Here is a 13,428-nt window from a genome sequence, read left to right on the forward strand (position 1 = left end):
TCCAATAAGGAGGCCATTCTGATGCATTCAATAAAGTGTAATGTTTCTTCCATTAACCCCCTTCATAGACCAACAATAGCACAGACGGGGGGGCCAAAGGTGGAGGTGTCTCAATCTATGTTGGTAACAAACCTACTTCCAAGTTGGTTAAACAGGATGATACCACGGAGCTCATCCACATGCAAGCCACCATAAGGTCCCTCCCATATTGTGGCTAGCTTCAGGTCACCATTTATGCCCCTAGAGTCTTATGACTCTTACCTAAACCTACTAGAAGTGCTCACCATCCAGCCAAACACCCTAGCCGTATGTACCCTATAGACTGGGAAACTTACACTGCCACAGACTCCCAGATACAATGCTTCCTGGACTTAACACAAACATTGTGTTAACAGTATATATATATATATATATATATATATATATATATATATATATATACATACATACATATATATATAGACGTAACACAAACATTGTGTTAACAGTATATATATATATATATATATATATATATATATATATATATATATGTAAAATGTTTGCTGCAGTATGTATTATTTGCTGTTGTATGTATATTCAATTGTTTTTCATGTACTCTGCTGCTCATTTATTGTTCTGTGGAGCTTTTCTCCCCAGGCCTCTGCTGAAAAAGGACCTGTGTCCCATTGGAATTTCCCAGTAAACAAATGTAAATAAATAAATAATAAAATAAGTAACAAGTATAGTTTAGACAAGCCATTTAAACCATCATATTTTGGCATGTAGCACAAAACTAGAATACCTAACAAAAACTCAGTCAGATGCCAGGAGAACACACACATTCCACACAGATCATAACCAGCAGTCAGGATTGAACTCCTGACTCTGAAGTTATGAGGCAGATACTTAATTACTGTGCCACTTTGCTTACAGTGGAGTATAATCTATAGGCTTCTGGTTATAAACTGCATAACTCAGGCCAAATCATTTCACTAACAAGCACTTTTAGTTCAAACAGAATAAACACCTGTGCCTGATGTAACTTAACTAATGAACTAACTCATTTCCTCATTGAACTAGCACAGTGACATTACTGTGCTGTTGATATAGTGTGTAGCACTGCTGTTCCCAACTTGAATATTTTCCCCATGTAAGTGAGGGTTTTCATCAGGTACTCCACTTTCACCCCCCAACTTCAAAAAAACATGCTAATTGATTGGCTACTCTTGCCTTTGTTTCTTGGCTAGTGAAAAGAATACACAACCAATTCATTTACTCATTTAATAAATGAATGTATTAAAAATTAAATTGGGCAGTGTTCTGTTTAAAAATTGGGAAAAATGGATCTGGTACCACATATGATAAATGGCACTGTTTAAAAAACTATAAGACTCGGTCAATAGACAAACTTTTTCGACTCTTCACATAGTTACCACTTATGTATTCAGTGAAACTTCTGACACTCGTATGTTTACTGGACCATGCTCTGCTACAAGGTTATATAAATATGTATATATATATATATATATATATATATATATATCAAACATGTTTTCTTGGTCTCAGAGTAAAAGAAGGTATTTAATGGGTGATGTTATGAGATAATGTTGCTCTGTTCTTTAAACTCTTGTGAGTCAAAGAGTGGAGTAGATTAGTAAAAAGGTAAAACATCTCTTAGTTCTTCTTCTGGCATTCTCCGTTTGTGTGCAAAGTTAATAATTTCATTACTACGATGTACCAGCCCATTCTGTTAAATGTCAAAGGGTATGCAATGCATTATGAATACAAAACTGTGCAGTAAAGTGAATATCTTCATTTCTAGATAAGAGAAACACAGCAAGATGCCATATCTATGGACCGGGATCATTTTTCAGAGTCTGTCAAAGGATGTAAGTAAAATATAGTAATCACAGTCACATTGAATGCAAGTCATTTTCATGAAATGTTAAAATGTGTTTGTTTTATTCTGTATAGGAAAATTATGAATTATTTGCCGTTTCATGTTCACACATTTCTGTATATGCGCACATACATGTGCCTGTCTATGCACGGATACAGTTTGTGCAAACTGAAAAAATGAAGAACCAACTGTTATCTCATGTTATAAGCGAAAGTAAAGTGATTTTTATTAGCTTTTTGTGTTTATTATTATTATTATTTGAATTATCACTTGTGACATAGACTTACATTTATATAAAAGTAATCAAACCACCATAACAAATTCACATATACTAACATTATACATCACATATATTGTTAGATGTCATATAATCCGTGCAACATTACATGAATTGTTCACTTCTTGCCTTCTCTTAAATCTTGTTCCTCCTCCAAAACATTTTTCTGCATATGTTGTTCCCACAATTTCCATTTTTTCTTATGTAAATCACTCCTAACTTTTTATAAGATCCCACTTCCTGTTCTATTATCTCTGTTTCAGTATTCAGTGCTTAAAGTATAGTTGGTTTAGATTTTGATTTCCATTTTCTAGTAGTTGCTTTTTTGGCAGCCACCAAAATTAATAACAAGGCCTTACTATGTCTACGCAATTCAATCCCTGGTCAAAAAAATAATTTCCTTAGTTATACTCATTTGCTCGCCTATTATTCCTGCCTACTCCTGAGTACTCTGTAGGTAATTTTTAAAGTCTGACAACTCATTACACTCCAAGAACATATGCTCCCAGGTACCTCGTTCTTCCTCATTACACCTGCAACATAGTTTACATCTTCCTGAGGAAAAATTCAGGGTACCGAGAGGAAACCCAAGTGAACACAGGGAGGACATTCAGACTCTGTGTAGAAGACACCCTGGCCGAGAATTGAACCAGGAAACATCTTGGTGCGAGGCAACAACACCATCTGCTGTGCCACTGTGGGGGAAAAAAACTTTGGGTTCTGTGTCTTTTTTTTTTTTTTTTTTTGTAAAAATTGGTTAAATGTAGAGCTCTCTAATGAATCATGGATAATTAAGTGGTGCTGTTTTATACCACACACAGCTCAAATGTGTTGTTTAGTTATTACAAAAAGTATATATGTTAAAGTTTTGTCTGTGCCATCTTAAATGTATTTCCTCTGTTATGTCTTGCGTCCCCACAGTGAAAGTATACCTTGCTGAAGTAAAGAAAATTAAGTCTATATACAGGACAGCAGGAAACAGGCAAGGAGTATCAGGGAGCTGTTAATGAACATGATAAACGTGGGTTATTTTAACAGTAATCAATTACATGAAGTCAGTTTTATTACTTTATAATCACTACGTCAGTTATTCTTGACATCTGCAACCAGAAATGCTGTATTGAAAACAAAGCACACAGAAATAATTTCTGTATCATTTAAAAAACAATAGTAGAAATCCTAAGTAAAATAAAAATCCTGAGTAAAATAAAAAAATGTGGTGCACGCTTTATTTGAAGAATACAATAGAATCAGTCTTCGCAAAAAGAAAAATACAATAATAAATTTCTGTAGAGATACCAATGGTAAATGTTACATGCATTGCGCTAGACTCCTATGAAATACCTGGGTGGCAAAATTTAATAACTCTGCAAATGTGTTAAATGCAATTACTGATGACAGATTAAAGCATTATTGCTGTAAGTGGCTTGAGACAAGGTATTATGAGTTATATGAGACAATGTCAGATGGAAGGTATATATTTGCTTGTGTTCAAGAAGATCTGTATAGGTATTTGCAGCAAAAGAAAACTCTGCTGTTCATTACTTATACATTCAAAAATTCAGTAAGGGGGACATGAAGACAACAGGTTGTATAGTTTTCAAAACTGTTATTTCTCAAATATACTCACTAAGAAATAAATAAAATTGTCCAGAATTACATTTCAGGAAACAAGTTAGGAAGAAAGCATTATCTGATCCAGATTTCACATTAGGAAACATCATTATTTTTTTAAGATCATTAGAAATCTCATAGGAACATAAAAAATGATAAGATTATGTAAAGTACAGCTTCCATAAATGTAACAGAAATGTCTGAAAAATTGAAACATGAGGTCAAAAGCAAAAGTGCATGATTCAGAAACTAGGATTGTCAATGCTACTGAAATGGGACAAAGTACCTGGCCATTTTGCACTTGCTGTGGAGTAACAGTAGTGCAAAAGGGAAAATATATGCATTCTGTAAGAACGTAAACCGTTTTACAAAAGTAGATAAAAGTAGTAATAAAGATAATAGAATGCATGGAAGAAGTAAGGCCAGGTAACAGAGATGAAATCTAAATAGACATAACTGAACACTGAATCAGGAATTTCTCAGGGTATGCTAATAAATGTGAATTATATTTGTTTGACATCAGGAGACAGTAAGCCTGTCTGCTCTATCTTTTGAATATATTTAGTATTCCTCGCGTATTAATTTATACCTTCCACTTCACCTTTTGTCTACTTGTCAAATGCCTTCTTGAATTCCTCTGTGGACTCCTCCTCTTCCATCCATTGGAAGTAGCTCATCCCTTGTATCCACAACCCTTTCTGTGAATAAGCACTTTTGGAGGTCCAGGAAGTAGATAGTACAGTCTGCAACCTTTTCCACCCATCTCCCATTTACTTGCTCTTCAGAATGACTTCATCATATCTCCTTGACGTGATCTTGTGAGTTCATATCATGCTTCCCCTCCCCTTATTCTGGCTTCTACTGAGAAGAGCCTCAGTTCCTCTAGTCTTTGGACATATTATTTCTCCTCCACCCCAGCCATCGTCCTCGTGGCTTTCATCTGGTGTCTTTCCTGCAGCTTGAAGTAGATTTCCTTATTAGGTCTCCTGATCAGCATAATACACAGTCTGGTGTGACCAATGCCTGGTAGAGTAGAAAAATTACCTCTTTGTTTCTGGAGAATGTCCTTCAATGATGGACCTCAACATATCTATTTGCCATTATCATCACCCGGACACTTTGCTCCTGTGGTTTAGACTAGATGTGGTCAGGTGTCTGTGTTAGTTTATCGAACGAACAAATTGTCGAGATCATGTGGTAGACAGTTTGGTTCATCAAACCGTTCTGACTGACAGTGGGATTGAGGAATTTGCCCTTTTCCCCGATGTAGTGCAATCTCAAAGTTAGTATAAATAACTATCAGGAGATATGGGGGTGTAGGGTGGGGCTTGCCCCCTGAAAAAACATTTTGTTGGCAGGTGTTTGGTAGCTTTGTCAGTTTTTCAGTTAACTGTATTGATGACTATATGGATCTCAACAATGTACTGATCATCTGTGATTTCCTTTCCAACTTTGCTGTGTCTGTCCAGATCTTCCCCTAATTTTCTTCTGTCTGCTTTGTATCTAAAAAAGACCTTGTTCCCCCTCCGTGATCCCTTGTGTTAACCCCCTTTAACCATCCAGCTTTCCTTTTCTTCTGCTAGTCTCTTTGAGCTGCGATTCTTGTCTGCAGTATCTTTTGCCCTGTGCTAGCTTCACATTCTTTTTTGTAGCTGCTTTGACCTCCACTTTTTGCCTCTTCCTGAGAACATTGTCCATAGCTCCTGAGTCTTCCAGCTCTGACTTTATTCCCATAGCTTAACTGCCTGTCTGCTAACAGATGTTTGATTCTTATACGCCAGCTCAATGTAATTCATTCTCCTGAAGTCTTACGCCATCATGTTTGCCCTTGTATTCTTACTTAGAAGAGACTGCAACCATAATGTGAGAATATAGGGGAGAAGGGGGTCTTTCTTACTTCTTGAAGCACTTTTGACATGTTTTTTTTTACTTTTGTATTGCTGTACGTCAGTATCTGTTTCTGTGGTGTTTTGAATTATTTGGGCGTTTTAAACTTTGTCTTCAGATTTGATCATTTTTGGTCAGTATTTTATGATTCATGTTTTGAAGTAGAAACATTTGGCAAATGTTCCTCTGCAATATAGGGGGCAAGAAATAGTTGACACACTATTTTGTTCACCCTCTTGGGATCTTTCTGTCAATCACCCTGCTCAGTAATGAGTTAGCAAATGTGTATATATCCCTATAAACTGTTCTGTGTTATCTGTGGTACTTCTCGCAGAGGTAGTAGCCCTTTTCTCAGATGTACATCTTTGAGGTAATAGAACAAGTTGTTGGGGCCCTGATTACTGTTGAACAAATTTTTGAGAGCCCCCCCGAGCTTTTCTCTGTGAAGGAGCTACATGACTGAGCTGACATGATTGCCAAGAGTAATTTCACTGTTATGACAGAACTGATGTTGGTTGGCATAAGGACGCACAATCAGTTATTTGCACTATGGTCAAATAAGTAGTAGGGAAAGTATTTTGTAATTGTTGGAAGTTACTCTTAAAGAAATAATTCATTTCGGTAAGGTACTTATTATGCCGAATGTCTTTCAGCTTGGCCATCCTTTCCTTACGTTTTTCTGCCTACTTTTTATTTTTGTTCATTCTCGCCTGTGTAACTTGAAGTCAAAAATATTAAGCTAAGATATGCTGTCTGACTTCAGATATTTTCCGTACTTTCTGTTCTCTGCTTGAATATCCCATGCATTTTTAATCCCTTCCCCCACCCTAAATAAGTTTAATTGGAGGCGTAGGAAACCTTTTGACTCCCAAAGTCAGTCTCCTCCTTGGCACTTTGTCTGCCTGATTGCTGCTTCTTGTTGGTCTTGAATAGAATCAGCTGGAGAGATGGCAAATTTATTACTCTGTTTTCTTTCTCTTGTTTGCTGTTGTCTGCCCTGCATGTTCCATTGGGTTTGAACAAAAGGATCATTTAGCAGACAGTCCTCTAACTGATGGGAAGTAGTGAGTTCTGCTTCAGCATAAATTGGATTAATCTTCACCTTAAGTGTGATTTTGAACTGTAAATTTGTATTAAAAGACTGCTGGTGGAAAATTTGTTTTGTCTTTCTACCATGCAAGATGTATTCTGAAATCTGTGCTGATAAAACAGTTTAATTGTACATAGCATCCACATTCTTATGTCACAAGGAAAACCTCTGCATTTTTTCATAAGTGGTCTCCTTTGTACCTTGAGAAGGTTTGTAGTATTTTCACTTCTAATAGTGTTAAGAGAAAGGAAAAAATCTGTAAGAAACCTTCTGAACAAGGAGTTGTTTGTTTCAATTGCACTCTGAGCTACATAGCTGGAATTATAAAGGGTACTAATTTTACCTGTTGATTCTTCACGTTGCCAAGCAATAATAGAATTATTAAGTCCGAACATCCTCAGCCCTTTTCAGCTGTGACCTAGGAATACAGACACAAACTGGTGCAGACAGATAAAGTCTATGGAACAGTTCATTAACACTGGTGAAAGTGCACACTTCTTTACTTGATTCACAAACATGTGTAATCCATAGTAAAAACATGCAGACTGAACAAATACTGTATAGTACAGCCATCTCTTTTTACTGTAGTTTTATCTCCATTCCTCAGTCTTCTGTTAAGAGTGGAAGGTGATATTGCTCTTGGGCCTTTCTTTGCTTATCAAAATATTTATTTGGAAGATGGTCTCATTTGGAGAACATATTGTTTTCTGTACAAGTAACTCTTTGTTTATATGACTCTGGCGTGATTTCTGCTATCACTGTAAGCTCACAGGTTTTCCCTCTTTATCCCAGCTACCCTCCAACATGTTTAAATCTTTTGCTGTCATTGTCTTTGTATTTTTATCTGATTTGCGAATCTTTTGCTTTACATGGTCATGACTGTGACGGCCGTGCCCTGGCCCAGCAATCAAGGAGCCTCAGTCCTCGCCACTAACACCAGGGAGGGCGTCTCATATAAGAGGAAAGGATAACAAATACACACAGTAAAGTACAATTTCCCTTAAGTGCACACAGAGATCACAGTCAGTCTGGGGCTGGTTGCTCCCTTGCTCCCCAGGTCCCCAATAAGACTCCCCACTGGCACAGCTATAGGGTCCAGATCTCAACCTAGCTGGCAAGCTAACCTCCAATACTCTCTCTGTCCCACCATTGCTTCGTGTCCCTGCCCAGGTAGCTGACACACCACAAACACTTGGAGATAAGTATTTATACAGTTTCACAGACATTCCTGGGAAAGTCTGACACAAAAACACAACAAGACAATACTACTACACCACAAAGCCACTCAAGAGTTCAGAGATCACACAGAAACTTAAAACAGTACAGTAGGAAAGTTGTGACATAACAGAAAAACACTTAGTCTAACTTTCTTCTAAGTTCCTAGATATTACTACAAGAAAACATACTTCTAAAATACTACTTACATAAGAGAGCATAAGGCAGTGCTGAGAGTTGGATATCAAGATCAAAATGCTTACAGTCTCTCTCTCTGAACAATAGTTTTTAAACCCATTAACAAACATCTCTGCTGGGCCCTCCCAGATTGCATCAGACACTTAGATTTTCCCAGTATACACATTACATCATTTTGACACTCAGTATGGTGTTCCCAGGCCAAAAGGCTACATTATTTAACAATCTAACACCTGCTCAGGAAACTACAACAATAAAAGACATTTCATATGTACACTCTAGTAATTATTCCTTAAGTTAAGACAACAGAAAGAATGTGTTCAGTTAGCCTCTTCGGCACCACTATCTAGATCAAAAGGGTATACAAGACATAATTTTAACTTCAAAAGAACAGATGAAATGCTTGGCTTAGTTTTCCTTACAGCAGATGGCAATGTTGCTACAATCTTGAAGTTCACATTTTACAGTGTTTTCTTTCATTTAAGAAACAAGGCTGTATTTTACATTTATATTTACAAATGTCAGAATTATGTATTAAATTCTATTTCACTAGGCTGGCAGCCTTTGCCCATCTTCCCCCAATCTTCACACCCCCCCCCCAGAGAACTCAAGCTCGTTTTTCAAGTGACCCTTGATAAACGCCACTTGAGAGAGTTAGCTCTGTCTGAGGGTACCTCACCCCATTCCCTGTCTTGAGAACCCATCTGCATTGGCATTGCTAATCCCACTGTGGTGCTGCACTGACATATATGCTTGCAACCCCGGGCTCCATCTTAGCAACTTGGCATTTTGCTGGCTGGCTGTGTTATGTTAGAGGGTTGTAATCTGTCATTACAGTGAATTTCTTCCATACAGATAAGGCTGAAGTTTCTGCAGTGCCCACACTATGGCTAGACATTCCTTTTCTACAGCTGCATAGCATTCCTCCCAGGGTTGGAGCCTACGACTGAGATAAACCACTGGGTACTCTTCCCCCTCTGAAGAAATCTGGCTAAGTACAGCCCCCACCCCATAGTTCGAAGCATCCACTTGCACAACAAATTCTTTGCTGTAATCTGGACTGGCTAACACAGGGGGTCCTCTCAAAGCTTCTTTAAGCTTCTGAAATGCCTGCTCACATGCTGGGGTCCACACTACCATATCTGTCCTGTTCTTCCTTGTCAGGTCCATGAGAGAAGCAGCAGTGGTAACTGGGGACAAACTTTCTGTAGTACCCTGCTGTCCCTAAGAATGCCCTCACCTGCTTTTTGGTAACAGGTGCAAGCCATACCTGAATATCTTCCACTTTCGCAGGTTCTGGCCTTATCTTACCACTCCCCACTCTATGTCCTAGGTAGAAGACCTCTGCCCTACCCACCTGACACCTGACATTTGCTCGACTTAATGGTCAACCCTGCCCTCTGTAATCTGCCCAGCACCTCCCTGACATGCTGAAGGTGCTCTGGCCAGGAATGGCTGTAGATGGCAATGTCATCTAGGTAAGCAAGGACAAACCCTCCTGCTAGGATGTTATCTACCAGCCTCTGGAAAGTCGCTGTGGCATTCTTCATCCCAAAGGGCATCTTTGTGAACTCATACAAGCCAAAAGGAGCCACAAAGGCTAACTTCTCTCTAGCACTGGGAGTCAAGGGCAGCTGCCAGTAACCCTTGGTAAGATCAGTGGTTGTAAGATACTTAGCCCCACCCAGCTGCTCTAGGGCCTCATCTGTCCTAGGCATGGGGTTAGCATACAACTCTGTGTGACTATTTAATTTCCTGTAATCCACACAGAACCTGGTTCTGCCATCCTTCTTTGGCACCAACACCACTGGGGAGGCCCAGGGGCTGTTGGACTCTTGAATCACCCCTAGTTCCAACATCTTCTGTACCTCCTCCCTCAAGGTCTATCTGACTCTCTCAGGCACCCTGTAAGGGGCCTGCCTAATAGGCCTTTGGGGTCCTGTATCCACCTGGTGCTGCACCAGGTAGGTGCACCCTGTTTTCCCAGTGAACATGTCCCCAGATTCCTGCAGCACTGCTTGGATTTCTCGAACCTGGGTAGGAGATAGTTGCTGGGACATTGCTACTCCTTCCACTGAGGTGTCAGCCCAAGCCTCACTGAGGAGATCAGTCCCCAGATCTCCCTCAGACTCCTCCTGCAATCTACTGCAAATGCTCAGCATAAGGGCCTCCCTATCATAGTAAGGTTTCATCATGTTAACATGGTACAATTTGTGCCCCTGCTGTCTGCCTAGCACTTCCACCATGTAGTTAACATCACTTACCTTTCTTACCACCTTGTAGGGTCCCTCCCAAGCTGCTTGCAACTTTTTGTGTCTGACAGGAATGAGAACCATTACCTGCCGCCCCACAGCATACTCTCTAGCTTGAGCATTCCTGTCATACCACACCTTTTTGTGTTGTTGGGCTTCTGCCAGGTTCTCCTGGGCCAAGCCCATGAGTTCCCTGAGCCTTGTCCTGAGGTTTAGGACATATGTCACAACAGACTCCTTGTGAGACTCACACTCACCTTCCCACTCATCTCAAATTAAATCTAGAGGTCCCCTCACCCTATGCCCATACAGCAACTCAAAGGGTGAAAAATCTGTGGATTCCTGGTGAACCTCTCTGTAAGCAAACAGATGGTGAAAATATTTGTCCCACTCCCTCTTAAACTGATCTGCAAATGCCCGTAGCATGGACTTGATTGTAGAGTTTAACCTCTCAACAAGACCATTAGTCTGGAGATGGTAGGGGTGGTCTTCATGTGCTTCACCCCACAGGACTTCCACAGACAAGCCAGCAGGTTTGACATGAAATTGACACCTCGGTCAGTCAGTATTTCTTTTGGGAAACCCACCCTGCTGAAAATCTCTAACAAAGCATTTGCCACCTTCTCTGCCTCAATGGAGGACAAAGCCACTGCCTCAGGGTGTCATATAGCATAATCCACTACCACTAGGATGTACTTTTTCCCTGTGGAACTTGGGGTACTCAGAGGACCCGCATTATCCATAGCTACCCTCTGAAATGGCTCCTCAATCATAGGCAAAGGCATCAAAGGAGCTGCCACCTTGCCTCCTGCCTTGCCTACCTTTTGGCACTGCTCACACATCCTGCAATACCCTGTTACATCTCTGGAAATTCCAGGCCAATAGAAGTTTTGCATAATACATCTCTTTGTACATTTTATGCCCACATGACGTGCAAAGGGAATATCATGGTCTATGGCTAGAAGCGCCAGGCGGTAGGCTCTAGGCACTACCAACTGCTGTACTCTCTCACCTTCTAGCCCTTCCTCAGGGGTCCACTCTCTGTATAGTAACCCTTTGTCCCTGTATACAGATTCCCCCTTCTCTTGAGAATCAGGTGCCTCCTTAGCTTCCTTCCTCAGGCATTGCAGTGTAGGGTCTGAGAGCTGAGCCTGTCTCCACTCTCTCCTTGTAACCCTTCCCAGCTCCCCTTCCACAGGAAGTCTGGCATCCTCTGACAGTGAGGCCTCACTGTCAGCCTGGGTAAAACTACTCACCTCTACCTTTGCAGTTACCCTGTCCAAGGGAACATCAGTACCCACAAGCAGCTATGGCTCACATTCAAGTCTCACTGCTACAAAGTAGCTCCCTCCCTGAAGTAACCACTTCAGCAGTCCTGGCTGCAAGTATGTAGTCTGTCTGGGTCTCCCCCAGGCTACCAGACCCACAAGCGTGTCTCCTAGCCTCACTGCGTATAACTGCATAAGTACATGGTACTGCCTCATCCAAATCCTTCCCTCTCAGAACATCTGCAGGATGGTAGTTCCGTACCCCTGTTGTCTCAAAACAACCCACTATTGGCATTTTGTCTTTCCCACTTACTGGCTCCCTCACCTTTGGTTCCCCACCTTGCCTCCGTGGACATCTGTATGCCACATGGCATCACTGGTTGCATTCAAAACATTTAACCCTAGCTCCTGGATGTCTACCTGGACTAGTGGCTTCCCCTGCTACTGGCAGATTCTGTTGGGGCAGTCTGTGCTGCCCACCATGCGTTCCTTTAAAGCCTTGAACAGTACTGGGGGTCCCCTTCCTGCGCAGGGCTGCCCTGTTGGCCAGGTATAGGTCTCCCTTCTTCCCCAACTCATCTGAAGTAGCACATTATCTATCAGCTAACCAGATCCTCATGTCCTCAGGCAAAGTGCTAAGGACTTGTTCCCTCACCAAAAGGTCTTCCAGCCCTTCAAAAGTAGTGACCTGACATCCACTCACCCAGCTATGAAAATAAGTGCTCAGTTCAGCAACATATTCACATACATTTTCATCTGCCTTGCGTCTGTGCTCACGAAACGTTTTCCTATACATTTCAGGTGTTAGCTTAAAACATTCTAAAATACATTTTTTACAGCAGTATAATCAAAACAGACAGAGTCAGGCATTTGTGATATACAAGTTACAGCTTTCCCATGGAGTAAGGGGGTCAGAAACCGTACAAAGAGCCTTTTGTCAACTATACTGTTTGCATACCCCCTCAAACATATGAAAGAAACTATCAAAATTATCCCCCTCTTTAAATTACGGAAGAAATGTACTGACCTGTTGTGCTTCTGGGGTCCAGTTACTCCCGTCCCCATTACCTCAATGACTCTGGCGAAGAGTCAGCATTTTCCTCTCATGTTTCCTCTGACGCTCCTTTTCTTCAGCTTCTATCTCCAAATGCCTGGCCTCCAACTCAAGTCTCTTTAGCTCCAGCTGGATATTTTAAGTCCACTGCAGAAAGGTTGAGCTGTCCATTCTCTGAGGATCTTGTATCTCCACTGCCAGTCTGTCCTTCGCAAAAAGGTTGAGCAGTCCATTCTCCGAGGATATTGCATCTCCACTACCAGTCTGATTGTCCTCCTGGATGCTGTTTTCTGATGCAGCTGTAACCAAGGCTGCAATCAGGTCTACCTTAGTCAGGTTTCCATGCACCAGTCCCCTAGCCTGGCACATCTCCACCAGCTGGCTCCTTTTCAGCTTTCCATACTCCTCTGCTGACATGCTGCCTGCTCACCCTGACTAACTAAGCTAACAAAAGAAATAAAACAATTGTGATCCAAACTCTGAGTATTCACTGCGTGGCTGTTTTAGAGTACAAAGCACCTTCAGAGATCACTGTACATAAGTTACAGGATTCACTCTACCCACACCACTACAAGATAATTAGTATGTGAAGTGGATCCCACTACTGCAAACCACAGTGAAGTGTATGTCTTATCCCTACCACTGCCACCACAATGTGACGGCCGTGCCCTGGCCCAGTAATCAAGGAGCC

General features: G+C 41.0%; 1 protein-coding gene across 1 annotated transcript in view; it reads left to right on the plus strand.

Annotated features, from left to right (window-relative positions):
* The window catches only part of LOC122806065 (serine/threonine-protein kinase ULK3-like), a 631,732-nt gene that overhangs the window by 344,248 nt on the left and 274,056 nt on the right, over positions 1 to 13,428 (plus strand). Inside the window, exon 5 of the mRNA XM_044076304.1 lies at positions 1,805 to 1,871. Coding sequence (XP_043932239.1) covers positions 1,805 to 1,871 — 67 coding nt within the window. The remainder of the gene's footprint in view (positions 1 to 1,804; positions 1,872 to 13,428) is intronic.

Source organism: Protopterus annectens, chromosome 7.part0, assembly GCF_019279795.1.
Source record: "Protopterus annectens isolate FY-2018-M chromosome 7.part0, PAN1.0, whole genome shotgun sequence".
Taxonomy (NCBI): domain Eukaryota; kingdom Metazoa; phylum Chordata; order Ceratodontiformes; family Protopteridae; genus Protopterus; species Protopterus annectens.